General features: G+C 38.1%; 4 protein-coding genes across 8 annotated transcripts in view; 3 read left to right on the forward strand and 1 right to left on the reverse strand.

Moving 5' to 3' along the window:
* Nucleotides 1-1941: 1941 nt before the first annotated feature.
* Nucleotides 1942-8757, forward strand: LOC118751494 (trafficking protein particle complex subunit 8-like). Its single transcript, XM_036486319.1, has 17 exons — nt 1942-2262; nt 2337-2498; nt 2563-2854; nt 2916-3057; nt 3136-3315; nt 3373-3585; nt 3647-3750; nt 5240-5324; nt 5386-5549; nt 5616-6078; nt 6145-6288; nt 6342-6492; nt 6550-6696; nt 6877-7341; nt 7395-7829; nt 7897-7935; nt 7992-8757. The coding sequence occupies exons 1-17, from the start codon at nt 2097-2099 to the stop codon at nt 8642-8644; spliced, it is 4005 nt and encodes a 1334-aa protein (XP_036342212.1). The 5' UTR covers nt 1942-2096; the 3' UTR covers nt 8645-8757.
* On the reverse strand, nt 8751-9856 carry LOC118751495 (matrix-remodeling-associated protein 7-like). 4 transcript variants are annotated; one of them, XM_036486322.1, is made up of 4 exons: nt 9716-9856; nt 9407-9603; nt 9123-9334; nt 8751-9054 (listed from the first exon to the last, which is right to left on the reverse strand). In XM_036486322.1, the coding sequence occupies exons 2-4, from the start codon at nt 9533-9535 to the stop codon at nt 8937-8939; spliced, it is 459 nt and encodes a 152-aa protein (XP_036342215.1). In that variant the 5' UTR covers nt 9536-9603; nt 9716-9856; the 3' UTR covers nt 8751-8936. The 4 variants fall into 4 exon arrangements, with proteins under 4 accessions (XP_036342215.1, XP_036342213.1, XP_036342214.1 ...); XM_036486320.1 differs by having other exon boundaries at nt 9407-9606; XM_036486321.1 differs by having other exon boundaries at nt 9407-9643.
* Nucleotides 9857-11441: 1585 nt separating this feature from the next.
* On the forward strand, nt 11442-12285 carry LOC118751493 (ORM1-like protein). 2 transcript variants are annotated; one of them, XM_036486318.1, is made up of 4 exons: nt 11442-11531; nt 11629-11822; nt 11886-12037; nt 12106-12285. In XM_036486318.1, the coding sequence occupies exons 2-4, from the start codon at nt 11646-11648 to the stop codon at nt 12239-12241; spliced, it is 465 nt and encodes a 154-aa protein (XP_036342211.1). In that variant the 5' UTR covers nt 11442-11531; nt 11629-11645; the 3' UTR covers nt 12242-12285. The 2 variants fall into 2 exon arrangements, with proteins under 2 accessions (XP_036342211.1, XP_036342210.1); XM_036486317.1 differs by having other exon boundaries at nt 11523-11822.
* Nucleotides 12286-13432: 1147 nt separating this feature from the next.
* LOC118751497 (copper transport protein ATOX1-like) overlaps nt 13433-20388 on the forward strand; it is a 7816-nt gene continuing 860 nt past the window's right edge. The window contains exons 1-2 of the mRNA XM_036486325.1: nt 13433-13819; nt 13880-13955. Coding sequence (XP_036342218.1) covers nt 13814-13819; nt 13880-13955 — 82 coding nt within the window. The 5' untranslated portion in view covers nt 13433-13813. The remainder of the gene's footprint in view (nt 13820-13879; nt 13956-20388) is intronic.

Below are 20388 nucleotides of genomic sequence, written 5' to 3' on the forward strand. Positions count from 1 at the left end.
GCTGGCTCATTTGGCAATTGGAGACGCATCTGGTGAGCACCTTGAAAGAGTAAAAATCCAGAGGTTCATCAACGGAATGCGGGACATGTATACCAAGCGAGAGACGTACGCGAATCCAAAGGCAACATTTGCTGAAACCGTCTCGTATGCTCAGACGCGTGAAACGGCGGCGCTCCTAAGCAGACCAGCCTACAGAGCACATCGCGTGGAAGTGGAAACACCGGACGAGACAAATGAAATGCTGAAGAAGATTATCCAACTGCTGGGCGAGAAAAAGCATGGCTCTGGCAAATGTTTTAAATGTGGAAAGCCAGGCCACTTCGCCCGCGATTGCAGCGCAAGTTCCAGTGGGCTCAACAATTCAGCAGGACGCAAACGCAGGGCTGAAGGAGACGAAGCCAACTCCAATCAGTCGTTAAACTGAAACGAGCCAGCAGGAAGGGCCGCGTGCTGGCTCCAGAAGTTGAAGGGCCCATAATCTCCGTCTCACAAATTGGCCGGAATGCGAGCAACCTCACTATTGTTGGATGTGTGAATGGGCAGGAAAGAGTACTGACAGTGGATACTGGAGCGACACATTCCATTATTCGACCGGATTTGGCCACTTTTTATGTGAAGCCACTACCGGCTTCCTCATGATCAGGTTCCTCATGACTTTTAGGTTTCGCTGTCGTTGAGTTTCACGGATAACGAATTTCCGCCGAGTAGGAAGCCTCCTTGGTTACCAGCAAAGCCCATAAGAAACGCACAACATATATTTAGTTCGCAATTAGAATTCGAGGAAATGGTGGATAATTTCGGCAAGTCCCTATAGTATTTCCGCCCATATCAATTATTTATTTATTTTCCTTACAACAGTGACAAAACCTAGTTCCATCAACAAACCTACGCCTGTTAGGTCAGCTGCTTCCGTAGATAACGCCAATTTTACCAGGTGATACCGAAATAAAGCAAGAGGATGTACCTCGAATCCAACCTCAACCATCAGTTGCTAGCCATGAACCAAAAAGACAAGATCACGCGGGCAGGAGACTAGCCCGTTAGAATCGCATTTAGGAAGAAAGTTGAACGATTTTGACATTAGCCGTTTATTTACATTTCTTCGTTGTTTACAATTTGATGGTGGCTTTTTACTGCAATTTTCTTCATTACCGCTTGTGACAACGTGTGTACACATAAGATAAAGAATAATTTAACACAACGGCACGATTTATAGAAGAATTTGCATAATAAAAATGATTTTTCATGCGTTCAACAATTTCGCGGTTTTCTCCGTTCTCTTCGCTGTTTACTTCTTACAACAAAGATGGCGTCGAGATTTCGGCAGCTAGAAAATAACTTTTTTCGTTCTTTCCTTCCCGCGTGATCTTGTGTCTTTCGTTCATGGTTGCTAGCTGCGTTGATGCTGATAGAAATCTGGATCAATTTGTGATCAATTCTGTTTGTTTTCTTTCCTAATTAATTGAGGAAATTTTAATTGACAGCAGCGACAAATGAATATATACATAAACAAATGGTCGGTCATGGTTAAAACAATTAAAATTTTTGTATTGAAGTTTTGGTTTAAAATTTATTTTTTCCTTTTCAGTAGGGTTTTTGCACATTATCTTCTGCGTGAGAATTGATCGTAATAGATACGTATCTGAATAAGCGACTGGAACACGGCTGTTTGTCAAAAGCATACGATTTCGAACTCGTGTAAATGTACATTTGCTAAATGCGATAGCATGAACGCTCTTCGAAAACATATGTTCGAAAGTGCTAAATGTTGAATTTTAAATGCAGCAAAAAAGCTGCATTACGTTCTTTGTCTAAACTCGCTATTGCCATTCATTCAACGCCCCCTGTAGTTAGTAACCGATTGGAATTTTTACATCTTTCCCACTCTGTGTAAACAGCTGATTAATCGCAAATTTGTATTGTTCAACAATTTTTACCTTTTCGCATGTAGTTGGGATTTTTGATTGTTTTGATCTTATTTACGTCTTATAGGCTTGCACCGTGTTACAACAATAAACAGTAATCATAAAATACAAAATTAGTGTAATAAGACCGAAGTAAAAGTGTTGGAACTAGTTAGTACCTGGACAGCTACCATGATCCATCTAACAGGGCACAATTATAATGCCCGTGAGATCATACAAAATATATTTTCTCCGCTGGTGGGGGTGACATGCAGCCCACTAGCCAACGATGTTTGTGCACGAAACCACTTGTCTTTTGTGGAAATGTTACAGCCATTCTCTAAATTGCTGAATGATGGTAAGTATGCATTGCTTCTCACTACCAGTTCCTTTATTATACGCATAGAATATTGCCGTTCATTCAATTCGTAGCGCATTTTCGTGACGTGTCAGAAACGAGTGTTTCCATTAAGGGTCTACGCTTAAACTTTTGCGATATTGATTGGCGTCCGCCACAGATGGTGCTGGCGCGCAAAATGCTAAACGAGGCAGTGACAAATGCCCATAATGAGAAAACTAAATATGTGACCATAGGTGAGCTAAAAGTACATAAATAAACAACTATTAAAAAATTGGTTGCTTTTTATCTCGTCTTTAGGAAACATGGATTTACAGCTGCCCACTTCTGAGCCTTGGTTCGAGCAATGGCGTGAAACATTTCTCACCGTGCAGTTCCCCGCTGATCATGAGTTTACGCGCCATTTTATAAGTTGCCTTATCGTCTTGAGCAGTAGCGATCCGAACATTGTAGAAAGCGCACAAAAGCTTACGCAACGCGTACATCAAATGCAAAGCGTAACACCACAAAAATTGCCAAAGTGGTTTCACTCCACTAATGTGCTCAATAGTTACGTTGTACTGCATGAGGGTTCACAAGGCGATATATCCAAGTCCGATGATGATATATATTGTTATAATTGGTATGTTCATTAAAATTTATTTTAATTTTAGAGCGCAACAAGGTTACGAGCTGCTTAAGTCTACATTCGGTAATAGTAAATGCTTCTTGGTGCAGATTAATTCACTAGATGCCACTGTATCCGGAGAAGTGTCTGACTATTGGGTGCCATACATCAAACGACAGCCGAAAAATGTATAGTATTAAGCGTAAATTCTTAAATACTCTGATGAACTTACCTCGTGTATTTTTCAAAATTCATTACCCAATTAGGAGCTTCAGGTAGAGCAGCTAAGTGGTCCAAAAACACCACAGGATGCTATGTCCATGATTTCCATGCCGAACATACAAATGTCTATACTTAGTGATGCAATGGCCCCTACCGATAGTGTCACTGATGTAACCATTATACATCCCTTGAGTCCAGTGCAAGAAAATGCGACAGAAGCCATAGTAAATCAGTGAATAATAGTTTCTATATTTTTTTTTTCTAAAGTCGTATTTTTACAGAGCTCAAAGTTTTCAGTAAGCAGCGAGAGCATAGCTTCGCAAACCATAAATGCAAACGTATGGGCAAGTGAAACGGATGGCGATAACACAACGATTCATGGAGGTTGCATGAATTCCATGGATGTCGAGAATTTGCGTCATTTCGTGCAGGATTACACTGTACGTGCATTAATACCATACGCTGAACAATTGGTGGCCCTGCTTGTAGAAGCGGTAACAAATACTGGAAAATTTAAATTGTTTTTAAAAAGATTTTTAATTTATATATTCATAGATCACAAACAAAAAAGGTGTCAGTAAGTCTTTGCTTAGCGCCACTAAACGGTGGTTTGTTAGCAGCAAGCCTGGTTCGAATTCGGTCAATCAAAACGCTGTTATGTAAGTTTTATCCGTTTTTTTTTATAACCGAGCGCACTTGTACGCAAGGGTATTATAACTTTATTCACATAACGGTTGTTTGTAACAGGCAAAACGAATCGAGAAAGATATACATAAATGATCAGAATGAAAAGAGAAATCGATTAAGCGGTGACTGTCTGCCCGTCCGCCTGTGCACACGATAACTCGAGTATAAATTTACATATCTTAACGTAACTTGGTACGTTTACTTCTTTCGGGCGTAGGACAGGTGGTATTGAAACTGGGAAAAATCGGACAATAACCACGGTTACTTCCCATATAATGTTTTTTTTTTTTAGAAAACTGATATTTTAGTAACTTCTGAAGATTATTCACTTAAAATTGATATTTACAATAATTTTTAAACGAAAAATAAGAATATTATAAATTTTTGTAAAATGGGCGTAGCCACGCCAGAATTGATAAAAGCGAAAATTACGATACTCAAATTTTGCTTTGAAATAAGCGTACATCAAACTGGCTGGCACACTTTTTTATTATTTCACTATGTTGATAAGCTATGTGAAAAAATTTTGGGAATTACTGTTTAAAATCTGTCCAAATTTCCAAATGGTTTTAGAGTGTCAATATCATATCAACTAATATCATAATGTAGATGGTCTTTTGGCAATAAACGTTTCTACTAATAAAGTAGCAATTTTATTTTGAATGTTATTCTAATAGTCGTCGGCCGCTGTGGTGTAGTGGTAAGCAGTGCGCGCTTTCACACATCAGCACCTGGGTTCAAGCCCTGGTCAAAGCAACATCCCAAAAATATAGAAAAAGGTTTTTTCTTAACAGCGGTCGTCCCTCGGCAGGCAATGGCAAACCTCCGACTGTATTTCTGCCATGAAAAACAGCTTCTCATAAAAATACAATCGCCGTTCGGAGTCGGCGTAAAACTGTAGGTCCCTCCGCTTTGTGTGACAACATCAAGGCGCACGCCACAAGTCGGAGGAGAAGCTCGGCCAAACACTAACATATGTGTAAGCGCCAATCTATTATTATTATTATTATTATTATTATTCTAATAGTGCATAAATTGTGAAAAATTCACATTTAGATTAGTTACTAGAGCGAAGATTTTGGAGGCATACATCGATGTTTTTTTGCATCCCTATATTGAAATCGGACTTTAATGGCGGTCGCTTTTCATATAACAATAAATTTCAGATATGCTTGAAACTTCAATATTTCGAATTTTAAAGACGCTAATTTACTCAGAAGGTATATGACCATGAAAAGAAGTAGCATTATTATGGAATTTTGGAACTATTCTAACTTAACGTTCTATCAAATATTTTTAAAATAGGGTAATAAAGCCACCCCTGTTTACCATATAGCAGTAGTTTTCGGAAAGGTGAAAAACATATTTTCTACTTGCGCCGGGTATTTAATGCTCGGCTCTGCCCGAACTTAGACTTTCTTATTTGTTTTAAATATATTTATATATGTTTGCTTTTCACAGCTATACAAATGAATCATCGGAATTGCAAACCCGCAAACTTGGAGATCTTTATTTCATATTCGGGCATTACAATCTGGCTTTTCAGGTAATACAACATTTTCCCCCTACAAAACTAATTATAAATTCACTTGGGCTTTCATTTTCAGGCTTATCATCAAGCTAAACGCGATTTCAATGCCGACTCCGCTTGGCAGTATTATGCAGGAGCTTTGGAAATGGCTGCCGTCTCGGCATTTATGCTAGGCACTGCGAATCGTAAAACTTTTGATTACATGGAAGATGCCATTATGTGTTATTTAACCGTTTGCAAGTAATAATTTGTATACGTTTCTAATTCACCCGCTCTTATTATAATATAAAACACATTTCACCAAAGATTACAACAATTTGCGACGCGTGCCACCCTGCTCAGTATGGAATGTCTACGCACATCACGCATGTACGGTGAGGCCGCTAAGCAATTGATACGAATGACTAGTGAAGATGCCGATTTACGTTCAGCTTTGCTTTTAGAGCAAGCAGCTTATTGCTTTTTAGCATCGAATCCCTCAATGTATCGCAAGTATGCCTTCAACATTGTACTCTCGGGAAATCGTTATTCGCGTGCTGGTCAGCGAAAACATGCGCATCGCTGTTATCAGCAAGCCTTTCAAGTTTTCCAAAGCCGCGGTTGGAGTTTAGCTGAAGATCACATACAGTATACAATGGCTAAGCAGGCATGTGCATTGAAGCGCCTCGAAGAGGCGAGTCGTTCATATTCGCATCTGCTGCACCCAGGCAGTCAGCAGAGTGCGCAGCAGCAAGTAATTTTTCTCAAAGAGTACATTCAAATGCATACGGTAAGTAGAGATTGTCGAGCTTGCGTTGTAGTTTTTAAAAATGACAGATTTTTGTGGGTTTTGTAGGAACTCATTAAGCGCAATCCTGAATTGGGTCTACTATCATTAGCATTGCCACAGGTTACTCAAAATTCGATTCGTGTTTTACTTTCAACTCCAACGACTATGGGCAGTGGTCAGCAAGTGGCGGCCAGTGGTATTGATATAAAGGTTGGTCTAATGCAATAAAAGTTACTTATTTTACTAAATTATATATATTTTAGTCTAACTCCGCTGATGAATCAGTGTGGGGAAAAATGGAAGAAATGCTAGTGGCCACTGCGGATCCGAAGAAAGCTTTTGTATTCAAGCCAACACGTTTTCTATTTTCTAAAGAATGTCCGGCTATAGATAATCCGCTTGCAGTACAAGGCGGTAACATTATATAAATTCTTCTTGAAAGTACATTCAATATCAATATATATTTTTCAGAACCCATTGAAATCTCCGTGAACATTTTTAACACCGTCAAGTGTAGCATTACACTTAATGGCATCGATTTGCTCTGGAAACTGCAGCTAGACAATGGTGAAGTGCTCTCCAATGAGTCATTGTACAGCCACAATGAAGAGAGTTCAAGTAATTATTCAATAGCGGCATTCCTTTAAGCTGAAAAAAGCTCGAAAACTTCGATAGTTTTAAAAACTTTTGTGAACTATCGAAAATTGTATGAAAAATACTGGCGTGTTTTCCTTTTTTTAACCGCTAAAATCTTACATATTTCTATAAGAATTATTAACTTCAACACACTCTCCTTAGGCAAAGCAGCTGTTAGCGCCGCTATTAAAACTAGCTGTGTTCCGTCTGTCGTTTTGGATGAGCGTTGCGATCATACGATTTACTTTAAAATAACACCCAAGTTAACTGGCCTCTTAAACATAATCGGCGTGGTTGGTGAAGTTGTTCTTACATCGGAGCCTACTGCTTGCCTGCTTGGTATGTTGCAATTCGATACACCGCAAGTTAAGGTTAAGGGCAAGCAATCAACTCAAATGATAATAGATAACAAGCTTAGTATTAAAGTGACACCTTCAGTGCCAGCGATGTCTGTTAGCTTCTCGCAGCTACCCACAAATTTGGTTGCTGGCGAAATACTACCCGTAACGGTGACGCTGCGAAACTCTGGTATTGTGCCAATAGAAGATGTATACCTCTGCTGTGATCAGCCGCGCAGGCTGACGCTGATGGATGGGGATTTGGAAGTGCCACTTTCGATATTGAAAAGTAAGCTTTTAGTGACTTAAAATATTTACTTGTTCTAATAACTCTTGTTTTAGCTGTCAAAGATCTAACCAATGAGAAGCTATCAAAAGACCGCGAGATACGTCGACAACGCGTATTTCGTTTACTCAAGCACGAGAACTCGGTTAGTTTGAAGCCACAGGCGTGTGCTACAATACCAATGCATATACAAGCACCCTACGAGAAAGGCGAATTTACGTTGAGACTACTTTTTATTTATATATTGCCAGATGGCACAAGCGCTACTATCAAATATCGCCTAGTGCGTCATAATTGGAAGTTCCAAGTACATGAATGTTTGCACAGCGCAGTGACTTGCGTGATCAGTAACACACTCTCTGGTGAACTGGGTCTCGATGTGGCGATAAAGAATGAAAGCAATGCGAAAATTTTCACCAAAAGCGATATGTATATCAATTCGCTTGGTATTTACAGTGCCGATCACAACATAAATCGTAATAAACTCTACAGTAAGTCAATTTGGGAATATTTAATTGCAGCTGTATACAAATTAGTATAATTTTTTTTTACTTGTAGTCACCAATCAAATGGAAATTGCCACCGGCAGTGATGGAGGTACATTTACTTTTTATTATTTACAATTGAGGCCACTAATATCTCTCTTTTTATAGCACGCTATCTATCAATGGGCAAATCAATGAATTTCCAATGTCGTTTAGAACGCAACACCCACAATTTAGCGTCAGCGCCGTCTAAAATTCTATACGAGCGTGTTTCATTCGTAAGCGTCATCCCTTCGATAAATGCTGATAAGGCCCATGCCTACATTCCATCTGTACATGAAATGTATGGCTTTTTAGCAAAACATGAGACTTTATACTTCAATATCAGCATAAATACGGATGAGTTCAACAGTGCTGTAATCAATTCAGATCCACACACTACTGTTATATTAAATTGGGCAGCGCATGTAAAATTAGGCGGTGATAAGGAGGAAGCACAACGATTGGCTGCCGGTCAGCACTTCATACAATTACGAAACCTTTATGAAACTACCACCAGTTTGGGCGTGCAAGCCTCACATGCTTATGTGGAGATTATAGCGAAGCCGCAGCAAGTGCGCAGCATTGCTGAATTTGCATTGAACGACACAGATGCCCAGTCGTTTGCGGTATTCGCGGATGAACAACGTTGGATGGATGATGAGGATGATGACAACGTGGGTGATGATGATGATGTGTCATTTTGGGAAGTCAACACAGATTATGTGGGTAAACGATGTTTACTTTTGGATGAAAGTTTTCCGCTTGCTGTTAAAGGTTAAATATTATTCTTAGATATGTATGCCTTAGTTATAAAGTGAATAGCCTTAATTTTCCTTGACGCCGTTGTGCAATATATAATTAAATATTTAAATTATAAACAAATTTGTCCTATATTATTTATATATCACTTGAAACAATAATAAATACAAGAAACGCATTACGCTACTATTAAAGCACACACTAAAGACTAGAGATGCATGATGCATAAATATATTAATTTCTGAAAGCTTACTAACGCTAGTTGTGCCATACATGAAGAAAATTGGAGCACTTTTTCCAACTACACTCCCATCAGCGATACAAATTCAATTGCGCTACCAATTCGCGCTCATCAATTTCTTTCATATTTAATTCGGCCTCTTGTTTTTTCAACAACTCGAAAATTGCCGCAAGTTGCTCGCGTTCAATTCTATAATGCAATTATCATACATTTTTAATAAACACTATCTATTTTGATAATGTATGCACTCAAATTACCTGCGTTCTTCCTCCAATTGGTCGTGGGTTAATTGGGCCTCTAACTCTTTGAGACGCGCCGATTTCAATTTTCCCACCAGTCCATCACCCAAAGGGTTGTCCGTATCGAAATCTTCATCGTCACTGCCGTCATACAATCCCTCTGTTCGTTCCTCCATTGCACTTAAGCTATTTTGTTCTTCGATTTCTCGCTCTTCTTGAATGCTAGGCATCTATGTATGCATACCCTTTTTTTTACTACGAGAAAGATTTATGATGAAAGCATCATTATTTGTGGTACTTACCCCAATGTCCTTCACCAAATTAGAAAAATAGAACGCTAGTATTACGGCAGCTAGCATAGTGACAGTACTCAATAGAAAAACATTGTCGAATGAATCGAAAACTTCGCTGATGCCAAGGAGGGCATACATGTTGTTCTTTCCAAAAGGAGTTGCGAAAGTCAGGATTTTCGCCGGCAATTCTCTAGTATAGGGTACAACTGCTAAATAAGGTGCAAAAATGACGGGAGGGACAAAAAACTTTTGTTAAATTGTATGAGCAATTGCACCAGTATAAATGAAATGATTATGCACTACCCACTATTCACTCACTATTAAAATGTGTGCTTATTGTTTTATGCAGGCAATAGCAATTTTTCACTACTATATTTTATATTTTGTGTAATAAAAAAACGTAAACAAACATTTCGCCTCACAAAAATAGGCTTTGTTTCTTTTCTTTTCTAGCAGATAATTATCAGGAAGAAGAATGAGAAAACTGAAAGAATTAACGAAATAACGAAAAAGTAATAGGTGCGTTCGACAAGTCAAAAATTTGTAATAGTTTTCCAAATTTTTACTGGATGGCGTTCGATAACGACAAAAAATTATCCAACACACAACAATTGAGAGAGCAAGCGTTCATTTTGATGCCAGAGAAGCGTTCATTTTGTACTGGCAAAATTTTAGTAAGCAAAAATTATCCAACATGAAAACATATGATCACAAAACATATGGTTGCAATTTTTGTAAACAAACAAAATTGCATTTTCCGAGTTTTGGTATTTATATGCCGTTTGGCTGCCTGCTATGTGACTTTATGATAGCGCCAACTAGTTTTACTTCTAAAAATGTTTCTGGCGAACATTGAACGTTCACTTTCCTTTTTCCTTCTATGGAGACAACATGAATTTCAGTTTGTTTACAAATAAAACATAAACAAAGTCAGCTGGTGTGTCTTCTTCTTCCGGTTTTTGCACGTAATGGCTAATTTCCTGTTCGTTTACTTTTTTGCTTTTTCATCTCTTTGGGAGACAATTTTCGCTTACTCTCTTGATTTTTTGATTGTTGGCTGGTGCCAAGGCGTATTTAACAAGGTGGTGTTGGCCGTATATAAGTAAAAAATTACACTAACAAATTATACGCTGATGGCCATACTGTCATTGGTATGAGTTACAACAAACACATCATTTTGACGTAATGGCCTCCACGGCGAAAAACTCAGCTCGCCCCAACACCACCTTGTTTAATACACCTTGGCTGGTGCTGGCTAATTTTGTTATCGAACGCACTTAATATTTGGCGCGAATTTTTGTTTATCCAAATTTTAGGTCGGTGTTATGCAGAAATTTTGTTTGGCAAACTGCGTGCAATTGTTGTTGCAGCAAACTCGGAGAGAGCGAGTTTGGCGACTCTCACAGCAAACTAATTTTGTTTGGTCAAACTGCAGCAAATTCGGTGTTGTCATATACAAAAATTTTAAATTTTGCGCGTTATGTACATCTGAAATTCTCATTTCGTATTGGCAATAGCCATGAAAACCATAATGAACGTGCAACCCTGTGCCAAACTCGACATAACCACCTCCGAGCAAACTAAGCAGCCGCCATTTAATTTGGCAAACAAAAGTTTGTCTGCATAACACTGACCTTACTAGCAGAAACTAGCAGGAGAGCCAAAAAAAGAAGAGCGTAAGAACGAGAGAGAGCTGCTATTCTGCCTATTGTGTTGCCGCAGCCACAATACAAGGTGTTATCGGTTGGCAACTTCTCGCTCTAATTCCGCCATATTGACTGCCTTAGCTAAAACGGTGTTACTTCTTCAACAATTCTTTGCCTAATAATATAGATGATTTCTTTTTTTTTTTTTCTCAGTATACACATTTTGTTTTCTCAAAAAGGTATTATATCTTATCTTATTTAATTTCATTGCGAATATACTATAAAAAAGCTAATTTTGTTTAGAAGAAAATATGAAATCTTATATATTCCCCCAAATGGGCAGTCATTTTTTCCCGTTTTTCTTTTTATTCTACTGAGCTAAGGCAGTGTCAAATCGAGCTGTCACAACTGATACCACCTTGTATTATTGCATCATGACAAGAATGATAGATGATGTTCGCTGCACCGTGATGCATCAGCTGTAATATGTGAGTATCTGTCAAATTGTAAAATCATCGTAAAACGAAAACATTGGTTTTCTCTATAAATAACGCAAAAAATATATATTCTTTTTACTATCAAAAGTTAAAGAACCATAAAAAATGACAGCTATTGCTGGTGGTCACGGCGAGCCCAATCCCAATGCTAGTTGGCTGGGTGCGCGTGGTATGTGGTTGGCGTACACTTTGGGCGTGTTGGCAGTACATTTGATACTATTGTCAGTTCCATTCATAAGCATTCCAATGGCATGGACTATAACAAACTTGCTGCACAATGCCGTAAGTGTTCCAATAAGCATTTTAGAAGATAATGTTGAAAGCATTTTTATTTTTGCATTATAGGCGCATTTTTACTTCTTGCACATTATTAAGGGAGCTCCATGGTTAAGCATTGAAAATGACTGTGCGCGTCGGCTAACACATTGGGAGCAAATCGACGATGGTGAACAATTTACCACAACACGTAAATTCCTTACGGCGGTTCCCATTATTTTGTAAGTAACTAGCCTATGCAAAGTTAATAAAAATATGGTTGGATAAATTCTTAACTCCGGTTTCATAGATTCCTGCTCACCTGCATCTATACAAGGAATGATCCCGATCACTTTATTGCAAACTTCATTTCCCTTGTACTAGTAACTTTGCCCAAATTACCACAGTTCCATGGAGTGCGTCTCTTCAACATAAATAAATACTGAATTGTCAATTATAATGCCATTGGGAGCTTTGAGATGGTGGAAAATATTGTTTGTATGATCTTTTTATAGACTGAGTGGATATGATTGGTACATGGATTCAAATTAACTTTAGTGACAGGATATTTTATACGAGTTTGATATTACATCTTTACTGTATAGCAAGTACAGCAGCATATGAGTTGAGAGAAATGAGAGTGACATTAAAAATTAGAGTAAAGCATTCTTAAAATAAATAAGTTAATAGTAAAAACAAATATTTTTAAAGCAAGCTATCTAAATATAAACGAAATCGGACTATAAATATTGGTTTACCTAATATGTCGACTCGTTTGCCACCTATCGGCAAAATTTGTAGTGGAGTTATTCCTTTTAATGAAATTGATATAAGTTGTAAATACGAACCAAATCGGACTATAAATACGGGTTATTCAAATATCTCGACTCTTGCGCCACCTATCGGATTAATCCATCTGTCGTATTGCATCGTCATCGGGTTCTGAGTCAAGTTTAAAGCCCCAAGGTATTCGGGAAGCTGGTCAAAAATTAATTGTAAAATTTGCTCCTAACAAACATACATACATACAGAGCAAGCTAAATAAAAGCATCTATAATAAATAAAAATTAAACCCGAATGTATTATCTGTTATGCAAATGATGCAATGGTAAGAGAAATGAAGGGGTTATGGGTTGATCATAGGTTGCAACGCAATCTCATTTGGGTTGTCGGTGGGAAAGGCCACTGAAGTGAAAATATATGAATGACAACTATAGTAAAGTGCTATTAAGTTGAAGATAATAGAATTTTGAAGTACCAGTAAATAAGCTGAAGAAACTGTTGGATAAAGAAATAAGTTCTTAATAAAAATTCTGCGGCAACCACAAAAATTCAGCGTTCAGTTGTAATCGACCCATTAGCTGTTAAAAGTTTCGTTAAATTTCCACAGAGTGAGCCGAAATCGAATTTGATAGTAGTGCTACAGATATGTAACATTTTAAAATAATTAATTTATTGTGAAGTTCATAGATTTATTTAAAGCTACAAAACATAATCGGGATAAAGAATGAAATGCATAATAATATTTTTAAAGACTTCACAATGCCACAAAATTTAATTTAACATTTGAGTCACCCTGTTCATTTCTCCGATGGCACTCCAATGGGGTTGGTGGGGCTTAAACACAGCAAACGCCAGTTCACAAGCTACGTAGTCACAATTGTGTGCCAACATTGAAAAGTCGATTGCCAACGTGAAATTGTTGCTTGATTTAAAATATATTTTTCTGCCACATTAGCCACTTTATTGCACCTGTGCACAGTTTGTTGTGTTCTTTTGCAACAGTTAATTGAATTGTTCAACAAAGTTTTTCCTCGTAGCTAGTGGTTTGACAAATTCGATTACAAATTTGATCTCCGCTCGCGACAACAGAAGCTCGAGCAAAAGGAAAAATAATCAATTGTCTTTTTTTTGTGGGGTGCCTGCAAAGCAGTGAAAAAGTATTCAAACTGTTGAATTTGCCGCAATTATACTTGCAAACATCATCGTCATCATCTCATAGTGCCCGGAGTAGTAATATGCCTGTAAGTGATGTGTTAGTATTATGGCTCTTACAAATAAAATAACAACAGATTTTGTTTTAGGTTCACGAATTTAGAGTGGAAATGACTTGTTCAGGATGTTCCAACAGCGTGGAGCGTGTTTTAAACAAGTTGGGCGGTAAGTGGGGTTGGCGAGGGTGATAATGATGGCAACAGGCGCTATGTATAATAAGCTCCAAAGTGTTTCTCTTTTTATTACATATTCATAATATTAGATTCCTTGGCGATATCCTTTTTTTTTTTTGCACTTTGCGGTTTTGTGGCTGAGTTTATGCACTCATACTGCCAGGGTGATTACGATTTGAGAGATTCTTCCTCTTAATTGGTTACGTGTTGCCTCTTGCGTATTATTTGCAATTTTTTAACTGATGTGCTTTTCAGCGCCAGCCGCCACCTGGAGAGCAATATTTATTGCTTAAACGAAAGCCTCATTGAGGCGTTTTGATTATGATATTGGATTGTGTTGAATTGATTGATATACACATCCGCCGAGTTTATCGAGCTGGATGATCGGTTTCATAAAATTTTTCGATAATCTGCATGGTAGTTGAGTTGATGCTGTGTTTCTTGTTAGTTTTCTGGCTCAAAACCTGTTTGTTGCGATGAGATTGATTTCCTCTGGCGGTTGATTTTTAGCGAAAAGGCTGTGTGAGCGTTGACAGCTTTTGATCAACTTGAACTTGACGATATGGCTCTTTCGTTGTTTTGAACGGCCGTTTAAATTTGTTATTTTTTGTTTTGGTTATAGTGATTGTTTATGTTTAGTTATCATATTATAATGTTATATAGCATTTAAAAATGCTGTTTTTAGCACTGAAAAGTGCTCGACTACTTATTCTGTCTTCGTGTTGAGTTGGTTGTTTCTTGGTGAGTTGTTCTTTTTAACTTTAATTGTTTATATCATTTCTTTTTTTACACTTTTTTAGATGCTGATTTCAGCTTCCCTGATGAATTTACATAACTCTATAAGCGCTCTGGTGTCGCGTTTTTTGAGAATATGATGGAGGTTTTCAAATTCGTTAAAGATATCATATTTTTCCCTAATGGAGTTGTGTTTCCCACATTCAAAAATGGCATGGATGTAGTTGTCGGTTGCTTGGCAGTTCTGACAACGGTCAGATTCACTTGCCCCAATTTTATGTAAGTATACTCTGTCATAGGTGTGTCCCGTGAGTAGTCTGTTTATTGTCTTTATGTCTCTAGCTTCCATTTTGGACTTAATATACCACGGATCGCTTGTGATCTCTGGGAAGTATTCAGCAAACAGTTTTCCTTTCTCCTTTGCCGTTTGGCGGTACCTATCATTCCAATTTTTCCTTAGTTCCTCATTAATTTTTCTGATTGCTTCCTCAGGAGTTAGGCTCGCATTTAAAGGAGCGCCAACTTCTAAGGCTGTTTTTGCCATTTCATCCACAGTCTCATTAATTTGTATTCCCACATGGCTCGGAGTCCATGTTAGGACACAGTTTATTCCCCCCTCACTAAGGCGTTTGTGAATGCGGGCTACTATGTAGTTATTGGACTTTTCTTTCTCTATCCAATTGCATGCTACTAAACTGTCAGTGAAAATTGCAATGTTCTTCAACCCGTCCTCAAAAGCAATGTCCACTGCCTTGGCAATAGCCCATGCTTCTGCAAAGGCCGAGGAAGTTTTAAAGTTGATCTTGAAAAAAAATTTTTGATTATGTGTAACATTATATACTCCACATCCCATGGCTGTTTCGCCCCCTGAAGCATCAGTTGCAAAGATAGAAAATTTGTTGTTCTTGTAAAAGTCAATCTTTTGATTATATTCTGCCTTAAATTGTTCTTTGGTCGTATCTCTTTTCCTTAGCTCGGGTTTCGCCAATACTGTCATACCTACGCTTTTTTGGAAGGTGCAGTCTGTGTCGATTTTATCAAAAGTATTTTTGAATTCGTGATATATTAAGCTATAACTGGATTCTGGGTAGAAATCTTTTTTTACGCTGTTGAAGAGAGTCGGATTGTCAAACATTATCTTTACTAACTCCCTACTAGTTAGATATTTACCCCTCTCCAGAGGTTCAAGTTCATTTGCTAAAACATATATAGTGTGAACTGGAGTTGAAGGTGTAAGGCCTAGACATCTACGTAAGGTGGTATTCTGAAAAGTCATAATTTTCTTGTTTATTGTTTTCGGTATCCTTGCAGCCGTGGTTCTTGCAACTTCGACCTTGGACCTAATGAAGCTTTTATATAGGTTAACAGCCACTTTGGGTGTTATACCTGTTTTCACTGGAGTAAGACATTTCAAAAAATTTGCGTTTTTTTTTGTGTCATTCACTAACCTTTGGAAGTGCGGGCCTACCGTCAGCGACGAGTTTATAGTTCTACCAATGAATTTAATTTGTCTCACTTGTTCAATAGGGGTTTCATTTATTTTGATTTGTACATCTTGCCTATTACTTTTAGCAATGTACATTAGCTTAGTTTTTTGTACGTTGAACGACAGATTTAGTTTGGTACAAATATCATAAAATTGTTTGGCCTTCTGCTCAAGGTTTTGTCTTACTATGTCACAATTGCTCCCGTGCGATAGGATCAGAAAGTCATCTGCAAACTGATAGATGTCTGTCCCTGAGTCCCCAATACTGTGTAGTTCTTTTGTATATAAATTAAAGAGTAGCGGCGATAGACAACTGCCCTGTGGCAGGCCATCTTCTATTATTATGGACTCCTTGCCCAGGTGCAGAATTCTTTTGCCAAAGAAATCAATAATCCATTTTATATACGTATCTGGTATTTTAAGGTTCCCTAGCAGGCTCTGCAGCTTACCTAGGGTAACACAATTGTAGGCATTGTTTATGTCAAGCGTCAGAACTACTGCCTTTTTGCCTGCATGTTTTAAGCTGGCAACTTTGTGTAGAAAATCATTGATACACATTGCCGCAGACTTTCCTTTCCTATAAGCATACGATCTCTCTGGGTAAATATTTTTGTCGTTTAAAAAGCCTTCCAGTCTGCCTTTAATCATGAGGTTTATAGACTTAACTAGCACCGATATAAGTGAAATTGGACGGAAATTCTTATAGTCACTTAGGTCTTTGTTTACCTTAGGGATTGGGACGATTCTTACCTTACGCCAAGAGTCATTTATTTCACACTTGGTGAAGGCATCGTTTAGTGCAGTTAGTAAGTTTTTTGTCGCTGTTTCCGGCAAGGATCGAAGCATTTCATATGTGATCTGATCACACCCACCCGCGGACCTTTTAGTCTTATTTTTAAGTACCCCTTTGAGCTCGTTGTCCTCAAACATAGGAACTTTGTCTGCGCAAGCAACTTTCCGCTCTACTTTTTCTTTTGTATCGTCTTCATCACTCACCTGATTTTTTAGGTGTTGAAGGTACAAAGCGTCATTGGTATCGTCCCACGGTTGCTTAGACTCAGTGGATCCGGCACCTTTCATATTTTTGACAAATTTCCATGCTTCTCTAGTATTTGGGTGACTATTGAGGAGGTTTAGGTTCTTGTTGTAACTTTCTTTTTTGGCTTCTTCTACCGCATTTTTCCAATTTTCCTTGGCTTCAGTCGCAGCTCTTAAGTTTTGAGCAGTCGGGTATTTGTTGCACTTTTTTGTCGCGGCCAATTGCAGCCTAAAGAGCTTTTCCAACCCTTTGTGCCACCAGAACTTAGGGCGTCGAGAATCTTTGATCTCAAAGGTGGACGCTTTAATTCCATTAGTTAGAGTGTTTTCAATTTGTTTGATGTCTGTGTCAAGCTGGACAGTGCCTAGATCGCTAAGCAATTTTCTTTTGGCAAGGAACGTGGATTTTTTTGTTTCAATCTGGTCGAAGCTTATTACAATTGGGTAATGATGGCTGCCACCCAGTTGACAGGGGACCACCTCCCAGTTTGCAGATGATGTGATGTTCGTGAAGGTCAGATCCAAGACTGATCCCCTAGTAGCTTGCAGATCCGCTTTAAAGGTTATTGATCGATTGTTAAGACAGTAAAAGCTGGAGTTATTTATAAAGTTTTTAAGCCAGTTACCTCTGCTAGACTCAAAGAAATCGCCCCATTCATGTGCTCTCGCATTGAAGTCCCCACATACCAATACATTTCTGTACACTTCCAATGTACCAAAAAGTTTATTGATTGTTTCTTTGAACTCTCCCACGCTTAAGGAGGGCTCAAAGTAGACCGCACATATCACTAAGTTCCGTGGAAGGTTGCATGTTTGCACAATGCATATGTCGTGGCTTGAATCAAAAATAATCTTACGAAATTTGATGGATTTTCTTAAGCCGATGGCTACCCCACCATATCCATCATTTCTGTTTTTCTTGACCATATTAAAGTTTACAATGTTTTTCTTGAGATCATTTTCGTTCTGAGTAAAAGTTTCACTCAGGCAGAAAATGTCCACGTTATAGTTGTTTACATAATATTCAATATGGTTAATGTTTTTCCTAAGAGACTGACAGTTATGTTGTAGTATCTTCATATTGTTCAAGGGTAGAAAGTGGGTTACTTGTAATAAATTTGTGGTCTAGATCTAAGCAGAATTTCTTTAGTCTCTGATCAAAATGATCAAATGCAGTTACACCTGCCTGAAAGTCGATCCTTCTAAAGGCGTCACTTGCAAATTTTATCATCTCTGCAACTAATTTCTCCATTTCGGATACGATGTGTATGTTTTCTTTTCTTAATGCTACCCCATAGGCTTCAATTGACGCATTTTTCCGCTTGGCTTTAGCCTCCGCACTTTTTTCTTCATTTGCCTTAGTGACTTTATTTTTGGATGACTGGCTAGTCCTGTATTGCTTACGCCTAAGTATAGCTGCGTAGTTTCTTGGCGTTAAAATTCCGTTAACTTCCGCGTCCCTATCTTTTAAAGCATCTGAAGATTGACCCAAAGCGGGGAAATCTTCATCGTCTAGCAGCCTAAATCTATTCGATGCAAAAGGTGTATAAGTCTTTATTACCTCCCTCCTAGTTAGCTTTTTAATTGTCATAATCTTACTGATTCCCTCTTCCTTCTCCCACTTGGAGCATTTATTTTTTTCATTAGCCAAGTGATTGGTCTCCCCACACAGAATACATTTGGCATTACTGCACCCTTGTTCACAGCCCCCTTGGTTTCCACACTTTAAACATCGTTTGTTTGCCCTACAGGCTTTTCCTGTGTGCCCTAACCTGCCACAGTTAAAACACTGCCTTATGTAGGGGTAGAAGTACTCAACTTCGATAATAGTATGGTTAAGCTTGATTTCTTTGGGTAGGTTGTTTGAGGCAAAGCCAATTTTAACAGTATAGGTCGGAATTCTGTTTTCACTTTCACGACTCTCACGTCTCATAAATCTTTGTACTGAAGTAATTTTCACATCAGAGATTGCCTCATTTTTTATTTCCTCTTCTGTGATCTCCAGGGGTATGTCCCTAATCACCCCATAGGTTTCAATAAATGCTCTGGGGATAAAGGCCCTCATTTGCATTTCTTTTAACTTTTCATTTGCCAAAATCTCATTTGCCGATTTAATGCTTGTTATACCTAGCTTGTAGAGCGTGACCCCAATTGCTTTGATTGTGTCAATGTCTTCTAAACCCAAATCTTTAACCTTGCTCCACAGATATAACCCATTCCTTATTCTCGTGTTCCTAACTAACTCCGATTTAGATGTATCGATTAAGACGTATATTTCCCCCTTATGGTCGTGTGGATAAAAAATAGTTTCATTTTTATTATTTTGGCGCATTTCATCATGCCCCTTACTAATGTCATTTCCTACAGACAGGTTTTGCTTCCCGCCATTTGCTTTTGCCATTTTTTGATTTCCCTCTCCTACTTCTGTTTGTCTGCCTAATACCGTTTTATCCTGTACGTCATGTAAGTCATAGCTTTCATGTATGTTATATACATGAGCGTGATTTTCATTCCTAACCTCATGGTTAGAATTGTTGGTAGAACTGCCGGTTGCCGCCATACCACTCATACCACTATTCTTACTAAGCACATGGTCGTCAATTTGTTCCATGTAAGCCCAGCTCTGCATTTCAGCGTCACCTGCTACATGGCCACTGTTATTGAAAGGATTAGAGTTTGGTTTAATCTGACTCATTTGCACTTCCATTTGCCCAGGAATCCGCACGTCTTCCTCATTGTCTCTTCTTTTTTTTTTCCTGACTCTTGACCTTGACCTGGAGGATCCCTCCCGGTCAGACCCCGCCATGGTAGCAGATGACGCTGCCACGCCACGCCACACAACTATTCTCAGGTATTTTTTTTAATAAAAAAAACACACAACTCCACACACAATTTAAAAAAGGAAAAATATGATACTCACAAATTATCTATGTAGATAGCTCAACACCAAAGATCACTTTAGCACAGTAAATTATTTTTAGTATTTTTTCTCCAACTCACCAGCACAGAAAAAACCACCTTTTCCACTCGGACGTTGAATAAGAAGTGGGCGATATCCTTGTAGTTTTTTTTTTTTTTTTTTTTTTTTTTTTTTTTTTTTTTTTTTTTTTTTATTTTTTTTTTTTTTTTTTTTTTTTTTTTTTTTTTTTTTTTTTTTTTTTCTTTT

This window comes from Rhagoletis pomonella, unplaced genomic scaffold, assembly GCF_013731165.1.
Source record: "Rhagoletis pomonella isolate Grant_MI unplaced genomic scaffold, Rhpom_1.0 Rhpom_scaffold_00741, whole genome shotgun sequence".
Lineage (NCBI taxonomy): Eukaryota > Metazoa > Arthropoda > Insecta > Diptera > Tephritidae > Rhagoletis > Rhagoletis pomonella.

Coding starts and splice junctions, on each gene's coding strand:
- LOC118751494 (XM_036486319.1), top strand. CDS start 2,097: ATGATCCATCTAACAGGGCACAATTATAATGCCCGTGAGATCATACAA. Junction 3,316..3,372: donor AAAATGCGACAGAAGCCATA/GTAAATCAGTGA, acceptor GTATTTTTACAG/AGCTCAAAGTTTTCAGTAAG. Junction 6,697..6,876: donor CCACAATGAAGAGAGTTCAA/GTAATTATTCAA, acceptor CACTCTCCTTAG/GCAAAGCAGCTGTTAGCGCC.
- LOC118751495 (XM_036486322.1), bottom strand. CDS start 9,535: ATGTATGCCCTCCTTGGCATCAGCGAAGTTTTCGATTCATTCGACAAT. Junction 9,335..9,406: donor ATTTGGTGAAGGACATTGGG/GTAAGTACCACA, acceptor ATGCATACATAG/ATGCCTAGCATTCAAGAAGA. Junction 9,055..9,122: donor CAATTGGAGGAAGAACGCAG/GTAATTTGAGTG, acceptor ATTGCATTATAG/AATTGAACGCGAGCAACTTG.
- LOC118751493 (XM_036486318.1), top strand. CDS start 11,646: ATGACAGCTATTGCTGGTGGTCACGGCGAGCCCAATCCCAATGCTAGT. Junction 11,823..11,885: donor CAAACTTGCTGCACAATGCC/GTAAGTGTTCCA, acceptor TTTGCATTATAG/GCGCATTTTTACTTCTTGCA. Junction 12,038..12,105: donor ACGGCGGTTCCCATTATTTT/GTAAGTAACTAG, acceptor CCGGTTTCATAG/ATTCCTGCTCACCTGCATCT.